The following is a 12,308-nucleotide window of genomic DNA, read 5'->3' on the forward strand; positions in this document are numbered from 1 at the left end:
AGCAGAAGCCTCCGCCGGGGCCTTCCCGGCCGTGGCCCTTGGCACTGTGGCACGGGGGAGGCCACCACACGGCCCCCGTCACGCAGACGGAGAAGGCGCCTGTCGCCTGTTGTTGGGGAGAAACTCAGAGCCGGCACTGAGCACCGAGCACCGGCAGTTTCAGGGGCGGCCCTGCTCCTCCCCGGGTGGCATTCGCATAATTCGCAAACTGCCCAGACTCAGCCCCTCCCCCAGCAGGGCGGCCCTGGCTTTGCCACCAACAGCCTGTCCTTCCAGCTGCAGAGCTTCGGACTGTGTCCAACCCCGAGAAAACCAAGAACGCACAGTGTTTGGAAGTTTTTTGTTTTTTTTTTTTTACCATGAGGGAAACATGAGCAGACGTCATCAACATTCTGCTTGAGAAAATGTTTTTTAAACATTTTCTCTCAGGGCGCCCCTTGATTTCGGCTCAGGTCGGGATCTCCCGCTTTGTGAGAACGAGCCCGTGCTGGGCTCTGCGCTGACAGCGAGGAGCCTGCTTTGGGCTCTTTCTCTCAAAATAAGCAAATACATCAAAATAAGCTTTAAAAAACCATTTTATTTCAAAGAGCAGACAAGTATTCTGCTAGGCAACAACTGGGAAGACAAATGGCCAAAAACAATCAGTTCGTCTTAATAAATAACAAAATGCCACTTATTTTCTTGGATTTCTAGAACACACAGCACATCTTAAATAAATCACCCCACGCTGGTGCCGCGGGGCTGGAGACAGTTCCAGGCGCCTGGCGTGTCGCAGGTCTCACTGCACCAGGCCCGCCCACCCCGGCCACGTCCTCCCCGAGCCCCGCAGGGACCAGCAGCAGCGGCCACCGTGGCGCTCAGATGGCAGACGCATCCAGGTGTTCGGGCCTGGTGTTCCCAGGGCCCTCGACGGGCAGGCCGATGGCCTCGCGGCTGCTCACTCGTCGACAATTCTGCAGGCCGGTGAGGATCCGGGGGCGGTGGCGGGAAGTCTTGTGGGAGACCTGAGGGCCCCGAGGTCCGTCCTGGTTTCTGACCCGGCATCGGGTTTCTTCTGTCCTCCCAGAGTCTGGGCTCCGTGCTGGCTGCGTTCTCGCGCCCGCTGTGGTATCGGGTCCCCGACACGGCCCGTTCAGGTGACATCAAGGTCCCTGCCAGCGTGATACGCGCCCGTTCTAATGTCCTAGGCTGGAGCGCCCGAGACTCAGGCTGACCTGAGTGCCACCCGCTGGGGACCCGCCCGCCCAGCCACGTGTCCCCCAGCTCCGCCGTGGTGAGGGCACTTCCCACGCGCCTCCTGTCCACGGTGCTGAGCCCCACGGCTCGCCTAAAACGGCAGCTGGACTTCTCGAGGCGGCTTTTGTGTCTTTTCCAGGTGTGTGTGCAAAAGGCAAGGGTCAATCATTCTTTCCAACACAGGATCCTTTATTTGAACTTTCCCTTGACAGACCGTTGGTGAAGGAGGGGCCCGCCTCCCTCCAGGGGACTCGGCGGTCAGTGTTCCTTGAACCTGGAAGAGGAGGACAAAGGAGCAGCTGGTGACACAGCCAGAAATGGCACAGGAAGGACGCACAGCCCCCCCCCCCCCCCAGAGCCCCTGGAGCCACCTGGGGGGTGCAGCCCTGCCCCACCCGCAGCCCTGGGGATGAGGAGGGACAGAGATGGGGCGGGCGGGGGGTGGGGCAGGCTGGCTGTGGGGGCTCCTATTCTTGTCTCTAAGCCGCAGCTCAAAGACAACACAGAAGGCAATTTCCCTGATGTTTTCCCTCAGCTTCTGAGGAGAGATTAATTGCCACCATCAGCCACCCGAGGCATTTATTAGGAAAGGACAAATCAGCATGAACGAGACGAGACGTGGGATGATAAGACGGTGGGTGGGTTTTCTTTTCCGTCCATTTTAGGAGGCCAGGTGTGGAAGGCAGGCTGGCCCGTACTAGAGCTGCTCTCTGACCTCTGACTGGTGGCAGGGGGCAAGGGGAGGGGGCACTTACAGAACCTGGTCCCCGGCCGCTGACCCCGGGCAGCTCAGCTCCTTGTGAATGAGACGAATCAGGAACTGCAACCGGAGCAAAGACCAAAGACAGAAGCCGTTACTGCGGGCAGGGACCCTGCATCAGTGCTCTCGGAAGCTCACTTGGGGGCGGCTGTGTGGGCCCCACATCACACGCTGGGGTGCCCCGGGCCCCAGGGCAGGGCTGTGGGCCTGTGAGCCGCACGGAGGCCGTGCTCCTGGAGGTAAGGACAGGTTTCAGCCTAAAACGTCTGTTGCAAATGAAACGAGTCCAATCATAAAATACCCAAATTAGGGAAAGAGAATGTAGACCAGGTGACCCACGATCGTGGTGACTCTGGGTGGGGGCCCTGGAGAGCCGCACGGGGGACTCTGAAGGCCAGGTGAGCATCTCATGGGCCCCGGCACCCAGAGGCGGACCAGGCTCACGTCTGGAGCAGCCGCGTTTTCTTAGGAAACTCCTGGGAGAGCGCTGGGCCCTGCCGGGCCCCTCGCCCACAGCCTCCACAGCTGCCGTGGGAGTAAACCAGGGACAGAGTTCTGCCCCGTACGCGCCCACAGGGCTGGGTCCGTTTACGGAGACAGACCGGTGACCTGGTTCCACACCAGCTAACTGGTTCTGCCTGTGTCTGTGGCTTCGGACCCGGTCTTTCCGCAAGCTGACCCCAGCCCCACAGGAGGGCCCCTTCCAAGGCCCAGAAGGACCACTGGGCCAAGAGAGGGCCAGCGTGGCCTCAGGTCAGAGCTCCAGGAAGCAGGGGAGGCTTCAGCGCTCGTGGGTCAAGCAGAAGCTCTGAAGAGAAGTGGCCGGTGAGGAGAACAGGGGTGACTCCTTCCAAGAAAGCGCAGTCCGGCTGCCGTGCCTGACCCTCGATCGGTGCGCATACGGTCACAGTGGTAAAGCAGGGAACGTGTCAGGGGCCGAGCGTGGGGCTGGCGGTGAGGGGGACGTTCCTGTGGACCAAGCGGACCCTGGCAACGTGAGCCTCCAGCAGCCCAGCATGGGCCTGCTCGCCTGGAGCTGGGCACCTGGTCGACACACGTCCCGCCGAATGTGCTGTGTTGAGCGTTCGCAGAAGACCCGCCATCATCCAAAGCAGATCCCGGACACAAAGGGAAAAGGGAAGGAAATGACGAGTGTTTAAGATGGCATGAAACACTGCAGACAGTAGTAACGAACCTGAAGGACAAAGGTCACACTCTTGCGGGGAGTGGGGAGAGGTGGGGGGAGGACCTGGGCGGCTCAGTCAGTGAAGCATCCGACTTTGGCTCAAGTCATGATCTCATGGTTCGTGAGTTCGAGCCCTGCATCGGGCTCTGTGCTGATAGCTCAGATCCTGGAAACTGCTTCGGCTTCTGTGTCTCCCTCTCTCCCTGCCCCTCCCCTGCTCGTGCTCTGTTTCTCTCTCTCTCTCTCTCAAAAGTAAAGATTAAAAAAAAATTTTTTTTAAAAAGGTCACACTGTCACATGTGACGGAGAGCCGTGTCTGCGGGCAAGCCCAGGGAGGCCCGCCTGCTCTAAGTGCCTGCCCAGACGCCTGGAGCCCCCTGGCCCGGGTCGGCGGGGGTCAGCCCATGGGTGTGACAGCATGGCCACCGCGCTCTGCGCACGTGCCCCTGAGAGTCCGGCAGGCCCCAGGTCTGACCCCACAGGGTGACCTGACCTGCTGGGTGCTGGGGTTCCAGCCTCAGACTTGGGGGGTGGGACAGGCCTCTTGACCCGCGGAGAGAAGACGTCTGTCTGGTGTTTAGGCCGCCTGCGGACTCCTCCCGCTCTCCCGTTTGGGTCTCACCTGGCCTGGCCAGTCCAGCTTGCTTCCGGTCACCACTTGCCTGTCTACCACTCTCACATCCTGTTCTCTGTCCTTTCTGAATTCCGACGCACCACACGTGCCGTCTGGCCCGCAACCCCAGCGCTGCCCGGTGACGGCGGGCCGCTCACGGTCACGTTTGCACGCGTGCGCTCGCCCCTCTTGTCGGCCGTGCAGCCCCGCCTTCTGTGCCCTGAAGCTGTCGGCTGTTCTGTCTTCGACTGTGCTCGGCCCCGTCTCTACATTCCTCCCCGGGGCTCCGTTCTGTGCTTCATCCCTGGCGGCGGCCACGGCTTCCGCGTGCTGGGCTGTACCCGGGGACGTCCTTGTCTCTGTGCTCCACGGGCTCCCCTTCTTTGCTAGTGAACCCACATCCTTCTCGGACGTCTAACTGATAACCATGTTATCTGCAATTTTGGGGGGTCTGACTCTGCCGTTTGTCGCGTCTGTCACCTCAGTCACGGTGGACCGTTTCCCAATTTCAGGCTCCTCTCTGCCGGGCGTTAGCAGTGGGGATCCGGGCAGCGGGTTGAGGTTTGCCCCTTGCAAATGGTTTTAGGGTTGCTTCTGCCCAAGAACCAGGCGTATCACGGTTCCAAACCAATTTTACTCAATTTTTGGGTACACATTATGTGTATTTACCTAAGTTCAAAAATCTAAGCTTACCATAGGCAGGTCCGTGGCTAAAAATCCTCAGGGACGACTAGCCCCCTCCAACCTGGTGAACAGGCTGAGGCAGACACAGATCCTTGTCTCTCGGACCCACGTGCTCGCTGGAGCCCAGCCCACTGAGGGTCCTGGCCTCCTGCCCCACTCGTGCGGGCCTGAAGCCCCACCTCTGCTCCCCAGGGGGGCAGAACCAGCCACTCCCCGATTCCCACTGCTCTAGCCCGGGTACTTGTCTATGCCGCTTCGACATTCTGGGTCCCGTCCTGAGGATACCCTTCCTTTCCACGGGGTTGGCTGTGCATTTAAAAGGACGCATAATGTGTGTTCCCCCGCATTACTGAGGGACAGTCTTCAGTCTCTAACCAGCCATGATGATGGAAGTCTCGGGGCCACTTAGTTGAAATGATCTGGGACTTAACTAAAGCCCTCAGGCATTTACAAAAACAAATGCTTTGAGGAAGAGCCTCTTAAAAACCTAACAGGCTCCCGAGTTGAAAGCTGGCGCTGGATCCTCTACGACATGGGGGGCTGTGTAACAGCCCTGGAATGAAAATACAGAACTCTCAGAGCTGATATTTCCAAATCCTCGACTCACCCTTACAGGGATCAACCTCGGGGGTTTTTCTGGGGAAGCGAGAGGAGGCACGTGGCTTCAGGTCGGGGACCCCGTGCGCAGGGCGGCTGCAGGTTGAGCGCACGCTAGCCACTCGGGTGAGCACGGCCCGCTTCTGACCGGTGCCCGGGCCTCTCTGTCCTGCAGGGGCCGCAGACGGAAGCTGGGGGCCGGCACCCACAGCCTCTGCTCCTTCTTTCCCACCCCTTTGGGCTCCAAGAGTCAGGCGGCTTTCCCCGGGGCTGCAGGGCGCAGGAGGAGCACTGGGGCAACGGAGGTCACCACGTAGGACGTGGGTTTCGGCCTGCCGTCTCCTCCAAGTCCCCTCGATGATCCTGTCTTGGGGTGCCATTATTATGCCTGTTTAACCAACGCGGGAGCTGCAGAACAGGGAGGCCAAGTCACCTGCCCCAGGTGCACACACACTCGGCAGAGGTCGGGGCTGGGATCCCACGCAGGGAGCCCCTGCTCTCTGCCTCCCCACCATCCTGCCTAAAGCTGCAGAGTGGCAGGCCGGCTTCTGCTCTGACATTTGTTCAGACCAGAAAGAGGAAGGCCTCGGATCGTGAGCACTCGGGAAAGCTAGGGTCTGTCACAGGCCAGGCCTTCCTGAGGACCGCACTTCCGTCGGAAAGAGCGTCACCGTGTTGGGACGACAGCCACAGAGACTTACCAGTAAGGCACAGGCGTCTGCAACCATCAACATGTAGAACACGTTGTTCCATCCAGACGGGGAGAGGAGCCCAGCCAGCAGGGGGCCCAGCGCGGCTCCTGGAGGGGGGCAAGGGCACACAGGAGCCGGGTGAGGAAAACGCTGGAAGGCGACTATCCGACACACCCAGGCCCAGCGAGCACACAGCACGGTGCTCGACGCCTCCCTCACAGTTAAAGAAAAACACGCTGAACAGCACAATCTCATCCCACCTTCCAGACTGGTGGGGGGAAAAGGCTCGCTCATGCTCAGTCCTGGTGAGGACGCGACGGGCATGGCCTGTTTCTGGAAGCAGATCTAAAAATATGTATTGACCTTAACACGCTCATTCTTTGGATCCAACAATCCCAATCGAAGACTTTATTAATGAAATCTGAATCTAATGCACGATCTCAGATACGCTTTGGTTAGGAGATGTGTCATTGGGGAAATATGAGTAAGGTTTGTAGATGCTAAGACCGTGTCAGTGTTAACTTCCTCAGTTGATGATGGGGCACTGTGGTTACGTCAGGGGATCCTTTGCCTTCAGGGAATGCACACTGAATACACAGTTACTGGGAAAGGGGCAGCCTTCCCCAATTTGCTCCTAAGTGGTTTGGGGAAAAGTATGCATATATATAAAGTATGGACGTATATGTACATTTCACTTCCACTGAGCAGGTGCCCACCCTCCCCGACAATGATGGGAGTGCTGGCCGCAGGCCCACACCCCGGCGGGCATTGGGGAGTCTCTGCCTCCAGATTCTGGTTGGATCCCATGACCACGAAGACCAGTGGTTGATGCATCATTCCGTGTGGAAAGGGCTTCTAGCAAGTGCTCGGTGGCTCATCCTTAAATACAAATATACGATGGGCCAGCCCAGCTCACCTGTGTCTGAGGACAGCTCCAAGGTGAGAGCAAACAAGTCGGAAGGAGGGGAACCGGGAGGAAAGAAACAAACTGGGGAGGAGAAAATTCCCAGGAAATTGTAATACCTTCAGATAAGTGACAGAAAATCGAGTTGAGCCACATGACATTCTCACAAAACCAGCAGCAACACTTCACGATTCAGTCTAATAAACGCTGCATCCAAGAAGTGAGAACTAACGAATGTTAACATGATGACAACCAAAACGAAGACTGCAAAGGAAAGTCAAGAACAACTCTGAGAAAGCAGAGAAAAGAGAAAACGACAGGAAGAAAGGAAAAAAAGAAAAAATGCAAGGATCAGCCCACAAGTGTTAATACCTGACGCATCAGTTTTCCAGGACTTAAAGACAGACAGCGGTAAGGGAAATGCGTGAGGAAGGGCACGTGTCTCCAGGCAGGTGAGTCCCCGGGTGCCCGGGGCACAGGGGACAAAGGAAGGCACCAGAGATAAAGAAGCATGCCCAGAGGTTTTGGGGGGAAGCAGGCTGGGCCGGGGGAGACAAAAGACTTCTCAACAGAGACCATGGAAGCTACAAGACACTGGAATCCTGAAGAAGGAGTTTTAGCCCGGGATTCGTATACACAGGCTGCAGCAGAATCCAGACCGCACGGACTCCCAGCCCTCAGGCTCCGCATCCCGTGGGCTACTGCTCAGGAAGCCACTGGAGGTCTCCACTAAAGAGGAGCAGACACGGAAGCTGGAAGACGGGTCCAACGCGGGAACGTGGCGGAAGCGGCTGCGGGACAAGGCGTGGGAGCGCTGTGGCCGGTGGCCCCTCTCGGCTGACGGGGGGAAGCCAGGGCGCAAGCATAACCACAAAAAGCTCACTTCTTGGCCTAGAGAGAGTGCTGCGACCCGAGGAGCGGTGTCGACTGAGGGGGCTGGGGAGGGGGTGAGAGCCGAGCCCCGGCCTTCTTCGCAGGAGGACAGCAGTGTCGGGCCGAGGGACGGAGAAGCGTGTAGGCTCGTACGCAGCTCAGACCACAGGGAAGAGCCGACGAGGCTGCATCTACGAGGAGGAAGCTGGCGGGGGCACAGGGACCCGCGTCCCACGTCATAATCGGCCCGTGAGGCTACCTGGCCTCAACAGTTGCATCAAGTGTCACTCTGATAAAACAAAACTTAGCAGGAGGAAACTCGGGGCGCTGTACAGTCGCCGTGTGTGAAACACAGAGGAACGACAAGGGCTCGCGCCCCACAGGGAGGCGGCTCTAAGCCCTGGGAACGCACCAGGCACATAAACCGTGTCACCGGAACCACGGGGCCGCGGTGAGCTGTGAGAAGACATCGGCCTAGTTACTATTCGCTGAGCTTTGCCCCCGTCCAAACCAGTATTTACGGCTTGGTGTGGACGCATCAGGGTGAGCGCTCTGTGAACGAGGTTTTTTGCTGAACTGTGTGCGTTTCCACTCAAGCCTTTCTTTCTTCTGTCTAGCGGGCGGCACTTGGGGGGAGAGAGAAGGGCAGGGACGCGGCTTGCTCCGCCATGGCCACTTCCTGGGCCCGCGGGCCGGGAGCGAACAGCATTGCAGGTGCCGTGGGGGTTGAGGCACCAGGGCCCCGTGGCCGGTGCACACCGCCCGTTAGTGGCGAGGTCGAGCCGGTCTGCTTGCCCTCGGCCGTCCTTTGTGGGGGAGAACGCGCTTAGAGCTGTGCCCCGGTGTCTCTCCTGGGGGCTCCCCGATGCACACATTCCACTCTCGGCACTTCTGCTCTCTCTTGTTTTGAGAAGAAAACCAAGAAAGATGTGTTTTTCACCCAGTTCACGTTTCCGTCCTTGTAAACTGCCATCCTCTGCTGCAGAAGAGCTGTTGACCCTTCTGGCAGAGCTGCAAGTTAGCCCCAAGACACGGCTTCACGGTGGCAGCTGGATGGACTCGTGGACCGTCCTCTGGGGACAGAAGGCACAGAAGGTGGTTCCAAGTCACACGGCTCATGTGACTGAGCTCAGCCCACAAGCGTCCCGACTTCTGGCCGAGCATATCCTCCAGGCCCTGGGAAGTCTCTCGCGGGCCATGGGAGTGGGGACAGCGGGGGACCTGCTCCACGTGAGCAGACCGTGCTGCCCTGCAGACGACCGCCCTGGGCACAGCGCCCCCCCCTTTCCTGGATGCGTCCCCACGTTCCCCGAAGGGGAACTGTCTCGGTTTAAACACCACAGGGGTGACCACGGACACTGCCCAGCAAATTCAAAGTCACCCCATGATCCAAATACAGGGCAGGTATGGCTTTGGGGAGCAACAGAGGCTCAAGCGTGGCCCCCTCACAATGGCCACGTTGCCCCGTGCATCTTAGAACGAGCAGAACCTGCTGCGGGAAGCGAGCTGCCGGGGGCCCTGGGAAGGCGGCCGGAGCAGGGACCGGGACTCCTGTGACCCAGGGGCGGGCGGCCCTGTCCTGCTGTACCGTGCAGGCCTCTCTGACCCGGCCCCTCCCCTGTGAAGTCAGCACCCCCAACAGGAGGCGGCCTGGCCCTGTGTGGGATTCTGGGTGTGGGGGCCACCAGGCAATTCATTTTCCACCCGTTCACTGAGTGACTACTGTGCTCCAGGCACCGTCTCCGTGCTGAGAGTACGGCAGAGAGTGAAGCGACTTCCTGTCCTCGGGCAGCTTCCATTGAGGTGGAGGGTGAGGGGATGGCATGAGGCAGGCAGGTGGAAGGTGCTGCGGAGAAGACGCCAGGGTAGAGGGGCCCTGGCTGAGAGTGACGAGGGTCCTCCTTCCAGAGTGTGGGTGACAAGGGTCCGCATTTCAGAGTGCGGGTGACAAGGGTCCGTGTTTCAGAGTGCGGGTAACAAGGGTCCGCGTTCCACACAGGCCGAGACGTCTCACTGAAAGGGTGGTGTTATTCCTGAGCAAAGACTCCCAGGGCACAGGGCACAGACATGAGGTTCCCCTAGGGGAGCTCCTCCAGCACGGGGCACAGCTTGTGCAAAGGCCCCACACGGGGACACGCTGGTGTCTGAGAGCAGCCGCAGGGAGGCCGTATGGCTGCGGAGAGTGGTGGGGAGGACTTCAGATTCTGCATTAGTGAGACAGCAGTGGGCGCCCAGGACAGGACGGCGGCTGTTTCTATGCAGCTGGCACGCATGCCCGCGGGCACCACCAGGAGGGAAACCTCCCACAGCCACACAGAGGGGCGGCCCCGGGGGCAGGTGCAACTGTGCTTCTACTGAGCTGCCTTTGTCTGGCAAGAGCTCGGCTTTACTGCCACGAGACCGTCCCAGATGCCCAGATGCCCCTCCCCACCCGGCTTGCCCTCTCTCTCTCAGTCCCCCTGCTTCGGGTGCCTGGGGCGGCAGGTGACAGCAGGATGCGACCCAGGATCCTCCAGGGTGGCCGCGGGCGTCGCCAGCCAAGCTCCTGAGCGTCAGCTTCCCGCATCCAGCGAGGGACCAGCGTAGGAGGGCAGCGCCTGGAGCAGGGCAGGCCCGTTCAGGAGGCTGCAGGGTCCCTGGCAGGGAGCCATCACAGAGCGCGTGCTCCCTGCACGAAGGCGGAGAGAGGTCAAGAATGCTGCGTCAGCCTTCTGACCTGTGGGTAAGAACAGGCTTCATGGTTCGCACCTGCCCGTCTCTGAGCGCAGGACCCACGCGTCTTGCAGCCCCCTGTCCTCCAGAGCGTGCTACGGAATGCTCTTCCAGAACTGTAACGAGGCTGCCAACACCTCGATCTCTTATGCCTGGGCACCTACTAGTTTTCCTGCCACGTGCATTTAATTCAGATTCTGTCCGTCGCCAAATGGCAGCGGTAAAGTCAGGAGGCCAGTGGCCCAGAGGCCGCGGTGTGCCAACGGCTGGCCTGGGTGAAAAGCTGAGTACGCGTTCGTTCACACGGAGGGAAACCACTTCCAGCCAGTCACGTGCCCGTGCTTCCTCTGGAGCCGTCCGACCAGGGCGGACAGACGGCGCCCACACCCCCCTTCCCCTGGGTCCGCACGTGCTTTTGACCTGCTCGTATTTGAGAAAGGCTGGCCGATCCTTTACTATTCGTCCTAACTCATTGATAAATATATACCATTTATCTGTTTCCGAATGGGGACTGAACCTTCTGAATACTGAAATTGATCTGAACATCATATTTTGGAATTACTTTCTTCTACTTGCAATTTTAAAAATCTGGTTGTGGAAATTTTGTAACGTAATGCACCTCAGATGTTATGGTCGTGCCACAGTGAATCGTCGCTCTGACATGCGTGCCCTTGACCCTAGACTGAGCGTGGGGATGCTCTCCTTACTCTCCTATCCATGACCTGCACCTTAGACCGTTCCTACAGCCTATGGGCTTGTGAGGTGGGCATTTTAGAAAAGATCAGTTTTTCACAGTAACTCTAATGGTAACTGTTAGAGCCTCTTTTCTCATTAAATGATCCAAACTTGTCAACAGTAATGATCTGAACTCTGTGGTAAAAAAATTAATCAAATTGCCCTTAGTTGGTTTTTGCAATAAATTATTAACATAAATTCACACCTTTGCTGAAATACTAACTGAACTTTAAGTGATTATAAATACCATATTTTTCCATTAGTAAAAACTATTAGTAATTTTTATTTATTTTTATGTATTTATTTTTAAATTTTTTTAATGTTTATTTTTGAGAGCGAGAGAGAGAGGGCAAGGGAGGGGCAGAGAGAAAGAGAGGGAGACACAGAATCCGAAGCAGGCTCCAGGCTCTAAGCTGTCAGCACAGAGCCTGATGTGGGGCTCGAACTCACGAGCTGTGAGATCATGACCTGAACCAAAGTTGTTTGCTTAACTGACTGAGCCAGCCAGGCGCCCCAATAATTTTTTATTTTAAAAAGTTAATATTTTTTAATTTTAAGTACAGAGTATACTTAATTTTAAGTAAGTACCACCTTTACGACAAGAGAGACATTCTCCATTTTGTCAAGACTTTGTGCAGGTCTTACGTATTGGGATGAAATTTTGGATTAAGTTCTCTTTGTGAAATTAACTGAGATTATTAAAAAAATTTTTTTATCAGCATCATTACACCACCTAACTAAAAAATAATCTTTGAAGGATTCTTGAAAAATAATCTTTCTTTTAGAATAAGCATTATAACAATACTGTAAAGAGTGTTTCGTGCAGTAAAAAAAAACCAACAACAAAAAAACCCCAAAAAAGGCCAGCCAATACTAGTATTATCCAGACCCTTGGAATTCTTGGCATCTGTTAACTAGGATGTGACAATGTGGTTTCCCCTATGACCACAATTAACTTCTTAGCCCTAAAGATAACCACTCACCTACAGACCCGGTCCCGTCAATGATGGCGGTCACGGTGGCGAGGGCGTGGGAGTTTCCTTTGAGACTTTTGTGCGTGCCCTAGACGAGAGGGAAAAACAGATGTGAGGCCCATCTCAGCCACATCAGTGAGAAACCAGCCTGCCCCTCCTTACGACAATTTACCCAATTTTCGAAGCAATTCAAAATGTGGGGCGTTTTCCATCAGAAAAATCTAAAATCTAGTCCGATCCAAACTTACTTTGGAAAAATACACAAAGTTTAAGGGTTTTCAACAGTAAGACACCATCAGAGATATCTGTCCAAACACATTCTGGTTGAGAGAACTCTCAGAA

At 56.8% G+C, this 12,308-nt stretch overlaps 1 protein-coding gene across 10 annotated transcripts in view; it reads right to left on the reverse strand.

Moving 5' to 3' along the window:
* Positions 1 to 557: 557 nt before the first annotated feature.
* Positions 558 to 12,308, reverse strand: part of SLC37A1 (solute carrier family 37 member 1) — an 81,690-nt gene continuing 69,939 nt past the window's right edge. For 9 of the 10 annotated variants that reach the window (XM_027041540.2, XM_053220517.1, XM_027041539.2 and 6 more), the window contains 3 exons: positions 11,976 to 12,054; positions 5,778 to 5,875; positions 558 to 1,510 (listed from right to left, as the gene is read on the reverse strand). In XM_027041540.2, the coding sequence (XP_026897341.1) occupies positions 1,328 to 1,510; positions 5,778 to 5,875; positions 11,976 to 12,054 (360 nt within the window). In that variant the 3' untranslated portion in view covers positions 558 to 1,327. Of the gene's footprint in view, positions 1,511 to 1,991; positions 2,057 to 5,777; positions 5,876 to 11,975; positions 12,055 to 12,308 lie in introns of all 10 variants that reach the window. The other variant, XM_027041541.2, reaches the window with a different exon arrangement.

The sequence above is a fragment of the Acinonyx jubatus genome, chromosome C2 (genome assembly GCF_027475565.1).
Source record: "Acinonyx jubatus isolate Ajub_Pintada_27869175 chromosome C2, VMU_Ajub_asm_v1.0, whole genome shotgun sequence".
Classification (NCBI taxonomy): Eukaryota; Metazoa; Chordata; class Mammalia; order Carnivora; family Felidae; genus Acinonyx; species Acinonyx jubatus.